This window comes from Pseudochaenichthys georgianus, chromosome 20, assembly GCF_902827115.2.
Source record: "Pseudochaenichthys georgianus chromosome 20, fPseGeo1.2, whole genome shotgun sequence".
NCBI classification, from domain to species: Eukaryota; Metazoa; Chordata; class Actinopteri; order Perciformes; family Channichthyidae; genus Pseudochaenichthys; species Pseudochaenichthys georgianus.
In genome coordinates, this window is record NC_047522.1 from 20,878,758 (window position 1) to 20,894,720 (window position 15,963).

Below are 15,963 nucleotides of genomic sequence, written 5' to 3' on the forward strand. Positions count from 1 at the left end.
GATATTAAAAGTAGTGAGAGTGAGAGCGCTGGAGATGCAGCCAATAAAACCAGATGGACTCTGAGAGAAACATGAGAGAGGCTGACCTAATGTAAATACTGTACATCCTAAATTAAACAATGAAATGTTTTACATTCATTTTGCATTTTTTAAAGTTATTTTGACCTTCTTAATTTGTGCCAATTAAATAAAAAACAATTGTAGGCATAAGTCTGAAGCATTAATAAAAACCAGGCACATCATAATAAAGTAAAATAATAATAAAAACCAGTCTGAGTTTTAGCCAATCAAAGCACTTTATTGCACTGTATAGTGTGACTGTGAGCCAATAGCAGGCTCTTATAAAAGTGTCATTTAATCTTTTTATCATGTGTACAAAACAAGTCACACACACTTGTACCGTACAAAATCAACACTATTTACATACAATATACATACACACTGAACACACACACACCATGCAGTCTCTCTCCCATCAAGTCCTTCAGGTTTCTGATGGGATTTTACTTCTTATCTGACATCCTCCACCACACACACACACACATTCACTCACACATACACAGGGACTGAAACATGACCGCTACGCTGCTACCAACAAACCCAAACTGCTCTGTTAGCCAAACAAGTGCTAAGCAACTCCTGATATGCATAAAGTTTCTCCTTTCTTCTGATAAAAAGACAAAAAACATGACCGATGAGGCGATGTGTGTATCCACAGAGAAGTAAACAAAAGCTTATGAATTATTTCTCAATACATTTCTCTATAAAACCCACAGCGTCACTGACAGTTCCCATAAGGCGTGGATTACTACACCTAGTGCGGATAAACTCTTCCCATAGTCCCTTTAAATAACTACAATATTCCCTCTTCAGTATTCACACAGTGCATTTCGCTTGACGAGAAACGTTGGACTAAATTTCTCAGGTTTACTGCGAGCAATATGATGAAAAACGTAGATTATTGTGCATATGTTTGCAGGTCAGAATGCTTTAAATCATCTTTCTATTGATACACATTGCACGGATATTGTTCTTAAATTGTCAAAACATTTCACACGAGACAAAAGCTGTTAATGTCTATCGAGCTTGAATCAATGCATTTATTGTGAGACTTTCCAATCTGAGAAAACGTATAGTTATTCGTTTTTTGGATGTTTTCAGTTTGTGTCTCATCTCCATAATTTCTCTTTCTTCATCTGTCGCGTAAATCACATTAAAAGTATGTAAAATGTCCCTGTCACACATTGACATAATGAACACACACTCAGAGACAGAGACACACACTCTGCACACGCACACACACAGGGTGCAGGTGGAGAGAGCTGCATATAGGGGCTACTATACCTCTTTGTGTTTTAGGTACCTCTCCATATAGATTATTATGTCTATGTACAATATTTATATTTTTACAATTATCTGGCTAACCCTGTTCTAATTGAAAATTATTTTTTTTCCCCGATTCGATCAGTCAAACATGATACAGTCTTTTATATTTGTATCTCTCTATTGTACCTCCGAAGACCTCCTAAAAACGGTGTGAGGACCGACACAGTGTTCCCATAAGGCTTTCTACAGTGACGAGCTCCCGGTAACGGCCACGAGATTGAACGGGGTGTAAAAATGACCAATCAATCAACCATTCAAGCAATCAGCCAATCAACCGGCACAACACGACTTTAAAGAAAAAACGACGACGTAACACCACACCATATGCAGGTTCAAAAATACAGTACATCTTGATTCTGGGAAATAAATGAACAACAACGGCGATATGCACGGCATACACACGCATGCTCGCTCACTCCTGAACACACACACACACTCAGGCTACATGTTGTAAGCCACGTAGATGGGGTCCAGCTGGTCTTGTAGGAAGCCGTCGCGGAGGTGCATACGCTGCTTCTCGCCGCGGGAGTTGATGGGGATGACGCCGATGTCCGTCACCACGACGACGCCCACGATCAGGTAGTGCTCCTCCAGCACCGCCTTGGTCACCATGGGAACCAGGTCCAGCGCCTCCTGCTCCGAGCCCTCCAGCTCCACCACCACCACCAGCAGGTTGGTCCAGGGGAACACAGCGCTGAGGAAACAGAGACATCGTTGATTTGATCATGAATATAACATATTTACTTTAAATATCTGGCCTTCTGGATGCTTAATATTCCACTTCCTCTCTCTTTCTGTCTCTGTTAAACCTACCACTCCATGATGCTCTTGTGTGCGCGGATGACGGAGGTCTCGATGTCGATGGGATGGTACCTCATCCCCCGCAGCTCCATGGCCTCCTCCAGAGCGCCCACCACGAACAGAGCGTCGTGCCTCTCTGTTGGGAGAAAGAAGGAGACATGTTGGTGTCGGAGGCAGAGAGAATGAGTGGAGGAGACGTAGGAGGCGGAGAGGAGACTAACCCCCGTTGGCGTCGGTGAGCTCGGTGCGGCGCAGGAAGCCCAGGTACCCCGTCCTGGCCCACGTCGTCTGCGTGTCTCCGAAGCTCAGCCTGGAGTTAAAGTGATCCGATTGGAGGACCTCCTCTCCATAACCGCTGTAGTAACCGCTGCCGTTATGAGCGCTGTGCACCCAGATCTGCAGGGACAGAGAGAACAGGCACGTTTTCTAACTGCAATATTATACACTCAATCTCTACGTAAGCTTTGATGAATATAAGATTGTGGGAAACGGTATTTCGATCTCTCTGTCTGTACACACAAACTGGAAGATTGACAATAAAGTTGACTTTGAAGAAATAAGGCAGGTAATAGTTACATATTTAAGAGGGAAGAAAGCTAAATAAATAATGAGGCAATCATTTGGGAAATTGGGAAAATATACAAATACAAAGAGAAAATTCAGAAGGACAGGCAAAGAAATATAAAGAAAGGGAAATAAAAAACAAAGTTAATTGAGACGAGAAAATAAAACGATAACAGAGTAAAGTGCAAGAGAAAAAGGAAATAAAAGTAAACAAAAGACAGAGGAAGAGAGAAGGACACAGAAGAAGTGAAGGAGAGAAGGACACAGAAGAAGTGAAGGAGAAAAGGACACAGAAGAAGGGAAGGAGAGAAGGACACAGAAGAAGTGAAGGAGAAAAGGACACAGAAGAAGTGAAGGAGAGAAGGATACAGAAGAAGTGAAGGAGGGAAGGACACAGAAGAAGGGAAGGAGAGAAGGACACAGAAGAAGGGAAGGAGAGAAGGACACAGAAGAAGGGAAGGAGAAAAGGACACAGAAGAAGGGAAGGAGAGAAAGACACAGAAGAAGGGAAGGAGAAAAGGACACAGAAGAAGGGAAGGAGAAAAGGACACAGAAGAAGTGAAGGAGAAAAGGACATAGAAGAAGTGAAGGAGAGAAGGACACAGAAGAAGTGAAGGAGGGAAGGACACAGAAGAAGTGAAGGAGGGAAGGACACAGAAGAAGGGAAGGAGAAAAGGACACAGAAGAAGTGAAGGAGGGAAGGACACAGAAGAAGTGAAGGAGAGAAGAATGATACAGGATATGGAAGGAAGAGCTATGAGTTGCTGCCGACCTCTCCCAGGTGGGAGTCTCCCAGCGGCCCTTTGGTCTCGGGGTTGGCGATGATGATACGAACTCCGGGTAGGATCTGAGGATAAATAAAAGAACAAATCAGTTGCCATAGTTACAGCTTTGATTCCAGCATGAATAAGACTCCCGAAATAGAGCCAGCTGTTTACTTCACACTCGCTTCACAACCTCCTCGCTAAATAACACGGATGTCAGAAACATAACCACAGTTTGTCTGATTTCATTTCAAACAACCACAACAGATGGAGACGCAGAGAAGCACTCAGGAAGCTTTAGATAGAAGGATGCATTGACTGGTAAACAGATGTCCTCCTCCTCCCACATACAGTGAGTCAAAATAAAGATTGATGCCCGGCCTGAAACATGACGTCTGTGTGTGTCGGTGTGGAGGAAGAGAGACACCAACGTCTCCTCATGTAGATACAAAGTGCCTTTCCTCTCAGATCAGCACTGCTCTCAATGCATCCTTTAAAGCAGGGGGGTCAAACACAAATACACAGGGCCCAAAATTAAAGTCTAGAATAGTAGAGGGCCGGACTGGTTCAATGTTTATTGCAGAACTTATTGAAATGAACTTATTGCACATATTAAACCTGGAACTAACAACTTAAATGATTGCCTAAAGAAACAACATTAAATAATCAGCATTCATTTCTTATGGCTCGATCTGCAGCTTTTCAGAGTCATTTCTTATGAGTACATTTCCCCACAGGCCAACAACAGCTTCAACAAAACTATTTCCCTCAGAGAGAAAAACAAACATGCCCTGTTGTCGTGAGAGAGAAAGTGCAGAAGGAAGCATCCATTAAACTCAGGTTGCTGCTCTGTGATGCTAGTTCAGATACTTGGCGTCTCATCTTGGGAGCAAGGTCATCAATGTTTGGGGTCCGGCTCTGAGCGGAGGAGACCCTCAGGATGGAGTGAAGGTGTGATGCAATATACCGGCGGGCCAGATCTAATAGGAATTAGAAATTATCCTGTGGGCCAAAATTAAATCCCCCACGGGCCTTATTTGGCCCCCGGGCCTTGAGTTTGACACATGTGGACTAGACAGAGGCTATTTCAGGTAATTTCATCTGTTTAACAGGAGCTTCTGTTTGATTGGCTTGGCATCAAATTAAAGGGAAAACAACAGCAAAAGAGGTAAGAACGCAAACAAATGTATCAGTAAAGTAAATAAATGTAATAATAAAGAGAAAAGGACCAAATACATAAAAAAGGGGAAACACAAGAGAAATAAAAGACCAAAAAGAAAAGACAGAAACATTTGGAAAATATGATTAAAATCGATTAAAATCCTGGTCAAATTGCAGTTTCTCAACAAATACATTTCGACTCAGTTTCTGTTTCATTTGAGAAAATGTATTATTCTCAAAGTTATGGAATAAATGAGTCCTCTCCTTTATCTCAGGTTGATTGATTGATATATTTAGATGTTGCTGCTGACCTCGCAGTCAGTTGCTAAGAGATCTGTAATGAAAGTGAAATACGTGCTGCTCATCGGTCACTTGAGAACACAGGAGGAACCAGTGTTCAGAGGAGGGCCACTCGTAGGACTTTTAAAGAAAATATGGTATCTTGAAAAATAAATGAGATAGTTATTGTTGTTGAGTAGCTTTTAGTTTTCATTAGGAGAGAGTTAAATTCAATATCTTGTCAAAATCCCAAGTTGAAAAAACATAATTCCACCAAGCCTGAGTGGGAGTTACATCCCGCGATCACCATGTGTGGTTTATACATGTCCTCTGTAAATAAACTGGGTGACTCATATTCTGCCGGTTCCTGAGCGTTTGTGAGAATTAATAATCATCCACCGATCAGCGGTTCAGTATCTTTGAACAAAACAGAACGTTATTGTTCCTCCCGTATAACACGGCAGTTATCTTGAGCTTTCTAAAGAAAAAACAACTTGATTACCCCAGACACGATGCAGCTTACTGTCGGTGTTTTCAGGTCCACATGCACTGCTTTTTAATAACTCAAAATGACATCACTATGTAACACTGAAGCTTCTATTGGCTAGCGCTCCAACACATTGTACGTGATAAGGCTGCACGATATTGCGATATTTTCTCCCCCTGCGATATATATTGCGATATGAACAAAATACAGGAATTGAAGAGAATACCGTTTTTCTTTGTCTGCAAACCATCCTTTCTTGAACTTTAATGCTATACAATGGGTATTTTTCTAACTATATTTAACCGGATGAAGGATTTTAGTCACGGACGTCTGGATCTTAAGTTATCAGAGCCGCTTGGTTAGCAGCGCCGAACTGCCCTGGAGAAACACCACCGGGTCCCTTTGCTTTGGAGATTTGATTGTGATTGGTGGTTTGCTGACAGAGCCTGCATGTCACTCACTCAAGTACCCCTGACATGAGAGCCGTGAGAGTTTTCCTTTTGTAGCAAGCAGCAAAATAATTATAACATGACGTGTTTGAGTTAATGTATCTACTTAATATCGCATGTCGTTTTTTTTATTCTAAAAAAAATTAGAAGCTATTATCGTCACGACAGCCCTACTATGTGATTATAGGCTAAGGGGCGGGACATCTCTAAGCTGTTGACCAATCACAACAGAGCCGGCCAGCTAACCAATCAGAGCAGACTGGGCTCTGGTTTTAGACGGAGGGTGAAAAGAGGTGCTGCAGCTGAGAAAAATAAAGAGCTTTTTGAACATTAAAGCATGGAGACATGTCCCAGGAGAGGGCTTTTTGACGAACACTCAACATTAATAATGCAGGAAGTCTAGAGCTTGCAAACATGACCCGGTGCAAAATGAATCTGAATATAAATGACTCTCACCTTGCCAGACTCCATTAACGGCAGACTGTGAGGAGAGCCTCTCTCCACCAGCCGGACCCTGAAACACACATGGGGAAATGTCACAATGTTGGACCTAAAGGGAAGGATTCAAAGAAACTAAGTCTGGCAGTACAGAAGGGGTACCTGTCATGACGCAGCGCTCTCATGTCCACATACACAGTCGTGGGGTCCGGTCCTGACGTGCCCTGCAGCCAATCACAACGCAGACACAGTGAGCATGTGATCAGACACATTTAATCTGTCCTCCAATATAAAGCACGTTGAATGAAAAACAACTACCCAATCTTTTTAGGGTGCTTTCTTATTTTTGCTTACAATAGAGAACCGCAGTGACGCGTCCTAAAACCAGGAAGTAAACTCCTTCCGGTTCCTTCCACAAAAAGCAATGCAATTTCTCCATAGGATTTTGGAAAATAGCTGGAAATAAGATCTGTGGTTGAGACACATTTAAGAGACGGATCACGTTTTGTTCAGCCGGATAATCTCCACATATCTATCCTACTTTTATCCTTTTCTAATCATAAATCTAGTCGCCAGAAGCAAAATGCTAACGTTATGCTATAAAGGAACTACAGCAGGGTCGCTGCTTCAACGTCACGCCGACTTAAGATCCATATTCAAAACTACAGATTCTAAATGGTTCAAGTTGAAGTGTTTGTTTGAACACTTTGCAGGAGGCAGGGACTTGCTTTCAAGCCGAACACGGCAAACAAACTTAGCGGAGTGTTAACGTGTTCGGCGTAATGACGTACAACGACAACTTCTGTAGTCCTATTCAGCCACTTGGGAACAACCATCGTTTTTCAGACACGTAAACTCTTCAGAAATCACCAGCGGGGTCACTGCTGATGGATTTAATGTCGAAGAACAAAACGTGATCCGTCTCTTCAATGTGTCTCAACCACAGACCTATTTCCAGCTCTTTTCCAAAACCCTCTGGAGAACTTGCTTTGCTTCTTGTCGAAGGAACCGGAAGTGCTAAAAATGCTAACTTACTTCCGGGTTTTAGGACGCGTCACTGCACTCAATATGAACTGTGAGGTGTTTTTTCCAAAAGCAAACAAGGATTTTGTGTAAAGAAAATATAGTCTACAAATAACTTGACATAATCTAATTCAAAGTTGGACATTCTGTCGCGCAGAACAGTATCAGTTCTTTTTGCCGTTTTGAGAAAACTAAAAATAGTGTCGTTTATATAGCATTCTGTTTCCTTGGTAATCATAATTTCCGACTCAGTTTTGCTGCCGTAGTTTCCTGAGTCTGTGATGTTCAGCGTGCCGCAGAAGCAGCTGTTTACCTGCAGGCAGATGGCCAGGTTGACTCTGCAGCCGAAGGCGGTGCTGACAGATCGAGGGTGGAGGCCGAGGTCTTTGAAGAGTTTAGAGAAGGAGTGTGTGAGCGACATCCTGGGCCTCTCCTCCGCCACCACCACGCAGGCCCTGACCCGGGACAGGTCCAGACCCCGAGCCTGGGGAGGAGACAGACAACACATTTCATCAGCTAATAGAGGACTTCTCTGCATCATGTGAGGGTTTATCATGAGAATGATTTATCCGGGTTTTATATATATTTACAGAGTTGACTAATTATCCCATATTTTATACTTCTTTCTTATCCCTTTTTTATGCCTATTTTTTTAACTTCACTTAATTAATGAATACTGAAATCCTGTTGCAACTGATTAACACAACTCTAATCTCCTGCTGTCACAACTTATTCTGCTTTTCAGTGATTCGTATCTGATTCCTCTTCTGCAGCCGTAGAAATAACATTTGAAGCAAAAATCAATCAAATAAACAAAGTGTTGCACGTTTTTCTGGATCATAAGTGAAGCAGGTTTTTGCTTCATTGCTTTATGTCAGTGCTCAGAAGGAAAGAAAGACTGAGGTATGAGTAACTTCGAATCATTCCTACTTTCATCCTTCAGTCTCCATGGAGACTTAAAGAAAGAGAATCACTCAAATTAACTCTGCTGTGACCAATCAGAGGCGTCGGTGACTTCAGACGTGTCCTCAGGCTGCGCAGATGGAGACGCTCTGAGTTTATTACTGTGGGGGACACATGTCTCCGCAGTGAGTCAGTCCTACAGCAGCTCAGGCTTCATGTGCGGCTGAGTTAGAGAGCACTGATGGAATCTGGGATCACCAGCCCTGAGACAAATTTCTGAGAGGCACGAACTGGCCTACACATGTTTCTAGTAAATGTCCAGTTGACTGAAAAGGGTTTAAATCTGTAATGAATCTCTGTGACTGGAGTTGTGTCTCTGACCTTGAGCGCCTCGGTCTGCAGGCCCAGTCCTTTGGTGCAGAGCTCCATGACGCTGTAGGAGCAGAAGGTGTCTCGCACCTTCAGCTGGCTGACGGCCAGCAGCCACAGCGCCGGGTTGGACTCCAGCTCCACGGGGGGGATCAGGATGGACTGGTGGCCTGAATACACACTGCAGGAAACAAACACACTCTTTTACTTCTTATATGCAATAAAATAAGCATTCATCTCTTAGAGATCGAGATATATTTCCCAGAGAACCAAAATCCCGGACATTAATCTTAACAATCAGGTGAAACCCAAGCCCATACCCACCGGTTTATATATGTTACTGTCAATGCCGTTTACACTGTACATATTCATCTGTTTATAGCCTATTTATAATTATTCCATTTATAATTATTCCATTTATAATTATTCTTATTATGTAGACTCCTGCAGGGCTGTGCAATTAATCGTATTTTAATCTCGATTACGATTTTGGCTTGCAACGATTACGAATACAACGTAATCTAAATAAAACGATTATTATTTTTATTTAAAAAAAAAAAAAACATTTAATTGTTTGTTTTTTTAATTATTTTTGTTACTGGTTTTTCAGTTGAATTACACGTAAAGTTCAGGGTAATCAACTGTTAAAAACATACTGTTCAAACGTTTTTTTTTCAATAAATTGATGTTTTCAAATTGAATGGATAATCGTTTTTAATAATCGTGATATCAATTATTGACCCAAATAATCGTGATTATGATTCTTGCCATAATCGCACAGCCCTAGACTCCCGCACTGCTATTTTGCACTTCTGGTCAGATGCCGAAACTTACATTTCGTCACTAGTACATCTACTATGTAATAAAGTTGAATCTGAATCTGAAACGTGAGTTTTTGTTGCTTTAAAGTCATTTAGGGTGACGAGAAACTTCTCATAGCGAAAGTGATTTGCAGTGTGCTTTATTTATACGACATTCAGCAGCAGAAATCTGCTCTCGCCAAGCTCAGGATTTATGAGCTGGGGATTTCAAACTAAGCAGACCTGAGATCTGGAAGCAGAGTTTGAAACGTTACGGATAAAATGTCTGTACTTTTTATATGAGGAAAACATTCTATAATTCATCGTTATTTGAGTATAACATGAACCAACATTTCTATAATAATTATAAAAAAGCTACTGCAGTGAGATATAGTGAAAGATATTTCACAGTGATTCTTAAGAATGTAAATGATACGGCCAAAGAGAAGCTGTAGGTTCACGATGAGCGACATCTTTCACACTGTCATATGATATTGAACATTGATAAGCACATTTAAATGGTGTGAGTGGGGGGGGGGCACGGACCTGCAGAGACACCACAGCACGAAGCCCAGGCCGCAGTACGGATCCAGACAGATGGCCACTTCTCTGGATGGGTACAGCTCACACTGCAGCTTCACCGAGCGGCAGAAGGCTCCAACGGCATTATGGGACATCTGGAGAGAGGTAGGGAGGAGAGAGAGACACGACGTCACACACACAGAGACGAACTAAGGCAGACAGATGGAGCGTTCATCTAAAGGAATCGTTCTTTATGTCTTTTAAGGAAGCACACGCACTATGAGAGGATTTAAGGAAAGTGCATTGCATATATTGATAAATAGATATTCAAAATAGAAAATATAATAAAGAGGGGAGTCTGTAATAGTTTTTTGTTTGTGTGAGTTAACTGTGAGCTGACCTGAACTCCAGCCAGCATGCCGGTGGTCGACACGCTGAAGTCCAGGTAGGCCAGACCGTCGGGGTTGGTGGGCTTATAGAGAGCGGGGGGCTTCTTCTTTGGAAGGTCATCTGCAGCACACACGCACACGCACACAAACACACACACACACACACACACCAGATTGTTTTATCTTCATCAAATGGAAAGATTTCATATTTTCGCTGCACAAACATGTTTAATAAGTTGTAACTGTTCATTTCTTTGGACTGAATGCTTAATGCGATTGACACCAATCAAGTGTCATGATTATAGAGACCTAAATAAACGCGTACAATTCGAAAAAAGAATAGACTGCAGTCGTACCAGTGTCGAGGACGGGCGGCCAGTTCCTGATGTCCACGGTGGCTGTGGCCTCCTTGGAGCGCAGCAGCTTACAGATCACCGCCGTGGTCATCACACAGGCCGAGTGACTGACCTGCAGGGCGGGGCGGGGGGGGGGCAATCTTAAGGATACTGCTGTATGACCCTTTCATTTCAATAATTCATTTCCTTATTCCTCTTACACAGCTGGAGCGAGCATCTCTTATAGAGACTATGAAAAAGGCAATTCAACTCTAAATACAAGGTACATAAACATAAAGTGTGTAGTGCTTTCTTCAGCAGTAGAAAGTAGAACAGCTTTAATAGTCCCTTACCTCCACGATCATCTTGACGGTGGGCAGGGTGGTGGAGATGTTCTGAGGGTGGGGGGGTCGCACGGTGATGGGAACACAGCCGGCGTACAGGCAGCCGTAGAAGGCTGCAATCAGGTCGATGCCTGCAGGCGTGATTCAGATTGGTCAGACATTTTGAATCTAAGCACAGGTATTGTTAGAAAATAAGTGTGTGTGCTCTGACCTGGGGGGTAGACCAGAGCCACGTGGTCTCCTTCCTGCAGACCGGCTCGCTCCATCAGCAGCGCCGCCACGCGCTCCGCCCTCTTATGGAGCTGCAGACAGGTGAGGGAGCTGGAGACCGCCCCCTGGAGGAGGGGAGAGGGAGGAGAGGGATCCATGAGAGCAGGTTGTTTCTTTAACTATTGTACCTGTCACTTCCTAATTTAATTATTGTTCTGCTTCTGTTGAAAGGAGGCAGTTTTTAAACGTAGGAATGATCTGAGGGACTGTTAAGAGACTAATCTCCGGTGATATGAACAGTGACAGCGGTGTGTGTTGTTACCCGGGAGCTGAGCAGGGTGTAGAGGATGTGGTCCGGTGTGGTCTGAGCTCTCCACTGCAGGACCTCGGACAGGAACAGGAACTGAAACACAAAAGGATGCATTTAGAGCTGAGACTCAGGACATATTACCGTGGATTGTGCAGACGGTGTGTGTCTCACCTGGTCGTTGTCGTCAGTCTGTCCTAAATCTCTGCCGCTGGCCTGAGCGATCCTCTTCCCTGACACCAGGGTCCCCACCATCACAGAGGCAGGGCCGATCTCTGCAGCACACACACACACCGAAACACACACACATTAACAATTATATTCAGCTTCTAACAAAGACCTTCCGACGCAGACTAACACACTCTAGCTGTTCCCCACCTGGCTGTTTCTGCCGGGGTTTGGGCAGGTTGGTGACGCAGGTGTGGGGGCACATGAGGACGTTGCAGGGGTGCAGCCCCCCCTCCAGGTACAGCTGCTTGATCTCTGACAGGTGGATGCCCCCCAGAGGGGTTTTAGGCAGAGTGTTGGCCGGGACCAGAGCCAGGCAGAACACCCCCACCCCGTGGATACTGTCGATGGCCTGAGAGAGAGAAGGGGGGGCAGAGCAGAGTGAGATTTTCTGATGGGGAGGAATTACTGTGAAATCATGGTTCAAGATGTTGAAAATCTAGTTGTGTTTATATATTTAAAATAAATAAAGTATGGGGGTTAGGGTTTAGGTGTCACGATGTCATGTTTTTTATGTCTAGGTTTGGGTGTTTTCATGTTTTCCTCCTTGGGTATTGTCTGGTCCCCCTCTCTGTGTTTTTCCTCCCGTCGTTAGTTTCCCAGATGTGTCTAGTTGTCTGAGTGTGTTCACCTGTGGCCCTTGTGTTTCTCCTCCCCTGCCCGGCTGTTTCTCGTCTCGTACCCCTCCCTGTATTTAGTTTTGTCTCTTCCTGTGTTCAGTGTTGGCTCGTCTTTTGTTGGTGACTGAGTTCACCGGTGAGTGTTCTGTTTTGTCGGAGTTATTTTCATTATCCTTGAATTAAAGGTTAATCAGAGTTATCTGCATTTGGGTCCTGCTTCCTTCACTCAACCGTAACAGTAGGATCAATAATCAGTCTTACATTGTGTCAGTGTCTCTTAATTAATTTCATGTTTCGATTTCTGGTGTTTGATCTACAAGATGATTTACTGTACAATGTTAGATACAACCCTTAGTTAAGAGTCTTTGTTCTCACTTTGTTTTAAAAAAGAGACAGTCAGTGGCAGAATAAGTGAAATGTGTCACAGGCAGGAATCCTGAAGTCAAATTTCAACTTTTAATCCTTTTTAAGACCTCGCGGACGCCCTGACAGGTGGACAGAATAACAGGAACAGGGAGGATCACCTGCAGCACGCGGCTCATCCACTGGAAGCTGTCCTCCTCCGTGGAGTCGGGCCGCTGCTCCGCCACCACCACGATCCTCTCGTCTCTCAACACCGTCACCGAGAACACCGCTATCCTGCAGGGCGGAGGAGAACAAAACTCTTCATGTTTCTATTTGAGTGTAGCTGTATCTGAACTGGGCTGACACATTGGCATACTGTCAGAAATGTCTCCATCAATCAGACAATTTGAGTTTGAAAACGACTCAAACTGCGCTGAATATCTGAATCAAAACATGATTACTTTAGGTTTTTCATGCTTCTTATACTTGGTAAGGCTCTAATCTAAAAACTGCCTTTTTAAATGTATTTCTACAGCATATGTTGCAGTAGGCACTATATAAAGGGAGGGAGGTAAAAAAAAAATGTGCAGACAATAAAAGTAAATGGTATTACACAGTGAACAATGCACACACTCAGCTGATTCAATGTTGTTTTATTACTGGAGTGCTCCAGCCAGCACTCCAGTAATAAAACATCAAGACATGAAGAGAGAATCAGAGATGACAGCACACACTCTAACCCATAACTCTCCTCTGTCTCTTTTACATCTTGCAATTCAAATATTCAAATTCAAAATCAATACACTATTCAATTTCATTTCGATATGTTAAGGGATCCTTCCTCTGTGACTTGGGTTCTGTAGAAGCTTGCACCTTAAATAACTCTGGAAACGTCATGAGAGCTGTCAGGAGAAAGATGAATGTCCTCCTCTCACAATTAAACTCCACTCTCTGGCTGTGTCTGGATTCGGCTCCACTGCTCCACTTTATCAGATGCTTTATGTGCGGGGAGCCGGCTCATTTATCACGCTGTCAGTGAATGCAGCACGGTTGACATCTGGCTGCTGGATTTCGTTAACTGTTCGTATGACTTTAAGCCCCGCCCCTCTGCTCACCTTCCCCTGTACACGAACTTCATCGGCTCGACTGCCAGCGCCGTGGCAACGATGTCGTCGGCGTTGTGCCTCCGCCCGCTCACCATGATGAGGCCGTCCATCTTCCCCGTGATGAAGACGAGGCCGCCGGGCCCGATGAAGCCCAGCAGGCCGGTCCGCACGAAGGCGTAGTCGCTGACCAGCCCCCCGCTGGGGCCCACAGGGTACACCTGCAAACACACACATGTTCAGCTGCAGGGTCGCCATGGCAACAAGCCAGAAATAGATTGGATAGATATTTCTTACTCGGGACTTTTATATTGACCAGATTACACTGCTGTCGCTCTTAACGAATGCTTTTAGAGTTCTGAATGAAATAGTGCCAAATCAAGCTGAGAGGCAGCTCTGATATAAACAGTTCAGTATTGGATCAGTTTGATGTATGACAAACGGCACATCAGAAAAAAAAGAGGACAATGAGAAGGGGAGGGTTTCAATGTATACTGTTCCCTTATTGCAAATGTTTACTACTCCCTGTAACTGCAAGTATATTTCATTGCAACTGGTGAAATGTTCTCAATTGTCTTCGAAATAAAGAATTGTAAAAAAAGAAAACGTATGACAAACTAAACACACATGTACACACACACGTAACACACACCTCGAAGGTGTTCTTGGTCATGCCGGTGAGGCCGTAGTAGGAGGTGCCGGTGGCGACGGAGCAGACGCAGAACTCCCCGATCTCATCCGTCCGACACAGCTGGGGGAGGCCCTCTGGCTTCACCACACACACCAGGCCTGGGGGGGGGGCAGGGTTAACAACTTTGAAGTTTCCGTCCAAAGAAAACCCATTACTTATAGTGAAAACCACCCTTGGATGATGGGATAGTAGACCAAAAGCTTTAGGAATCCAAACTATAACATGATAAGTACCCTGTATCAAGATTGATGCAAGACAAGACATTTAACCTTTTTAGAGAGATTAGAAGAAAAAAAACACTTCTGAGGTCATTTGGGTGGATTTTCCATATCTCTGGCCCCCCTCGGTCGATTTTGATGATTGACACCTCTTTTGAACCGTTAGAGCCAATAGAATCGAGACATTACCCATTGGTGAACGAGTGATGCGTAGCCAGAATGCCCAAAACCGGAAGCTGTCATAGTCTGGTAGCTATCATAGCAGCTATATATGAAAACTCCGTTATTGACATAAATAAGATGATGGATTATCAGTAATCATTTCAAAGTGACACAGACACATTGGATTAACCATTGGATTAACCTTCAGCAGTGTTGTTATCGTTTTAATGCCATTAAACACAACTTTTGATCAGAAAAACAGCCAAGGTAAGATATCTGCCGTTGTGTGATGTCTGGGTTCGCTTCCCCTGTCCCTCTCAGCTTTCATGTGATATCTTGTTTGTGCAGATCCGATAAGTAATAAGGTATCTCTACCGTGAGTTCTGTGCTAAGTGTGTTAGCATTTTTTCGCTCAGGGCTAATTCAGAGGCTTGGTTATTACCCTTGTGTTTCGTTTAGCTAAAAATGATTAAGATTGTCTGATAGCTGAGTTTCTTCCCGTTAAGTGGGTTGACACATTCATAGTTTGTTAAATGTTAAGAAGCCCTCAGACAAGGTGTTGTGTTTTTCCCCCGGTACCAGGGGCATGGGGCTTAACTGGCTAAAGTAGGTTGTTCTGACCCAGTTAGGACGTCTACCTACGTCCGCGTCGACCCAAAACCAGACTACAGCAGGAAGTGGGTTAGGTAGAGAATATCTAAACAGCAGATGGTGCCAGTTGAATATTAACAATACGGTATCAAGGTGCCAGACTGGCCTTGTTGTGGAAAGTAACAAACTACATCTACTCAAGTAATGTACTAATAAAGAGTATTTTTCCACTTTAATTACTTTATATTTTTACTACACTTCGATTCAGAGTTAAATATTGTACATTTGACTTTTATTAGATTAGCATATCAAGTATGGCATGGCTACAACATTAATAGTAATTTTATAGTATTAACACTTAGACAATATATTATATGAAGAGTTAGTATTATTCTGATGATGAGAGTGCTATAACTTTACTGTATCTGTTGGGGTTTAACAAGTTTAAGATCAATATTGAAAATAAAACTCTCG

At 43.3% G+C, this 15,963-nt stretch overlaps 1 protein-coding gene across 1 annotated transcript in view; it reads right to left on the reverse strand.

The window, feature by feature from the left end:
- Window positions 1-291: 291 nt before the first annotated feature.
- LOC117466073 (disco-interacting protein 2 homolog C-like) overlaps window positions 292-15,963 on the reverse strand; it is a 53,911-nt gene continuing 38,239 nt past the window's right edge. Inside the window, 18 exon segments of the mRNA XM_034109211.2 lie at window positions 292-2,080; window positions 2,200-2,323; window positions 2,409-2,583; window positions 3,524-3,598; window positions 6,348-6,405; window positions 6,492-6,553; window positions 7,666-7,836; window positions 8,637-8,805; window positions 9,971-10,101; window positions 10,347-10,456; window positions 10,692-10,803; window positions 11,024-11,145; window positions 11,226-11,349; window positions 11,547-11,806; window positions 11,910-12,111; window positions 12,904-13,018; window positions 13,840-14,048; window positions 14,480-14,616. Coding sequence (XP_033965102.1) covers window positions 1,828-2,080; window positions 2,200-2,323; window positions 2,409-2,583; window positions 3,524-3,598; window positions 6,348-6,405; window positions 6,492-6,553; window positions 7,666-7,836; window positions 8,637-8,805; window positions 9,971-10,101; window positions 10,347-10,456; window positions 10,692-10,803; window positions 11,024-11,145; window positions 11,226-11,349; window positions 11,547-11,806; window positions 11,910-12,111; window positions 12,904-13,018; window positions 13,840-14,048; window positions 14,480-14,616 — 2,609 coding nt within the window. The 3' untranslated portion in view covers window positions 292-1,827.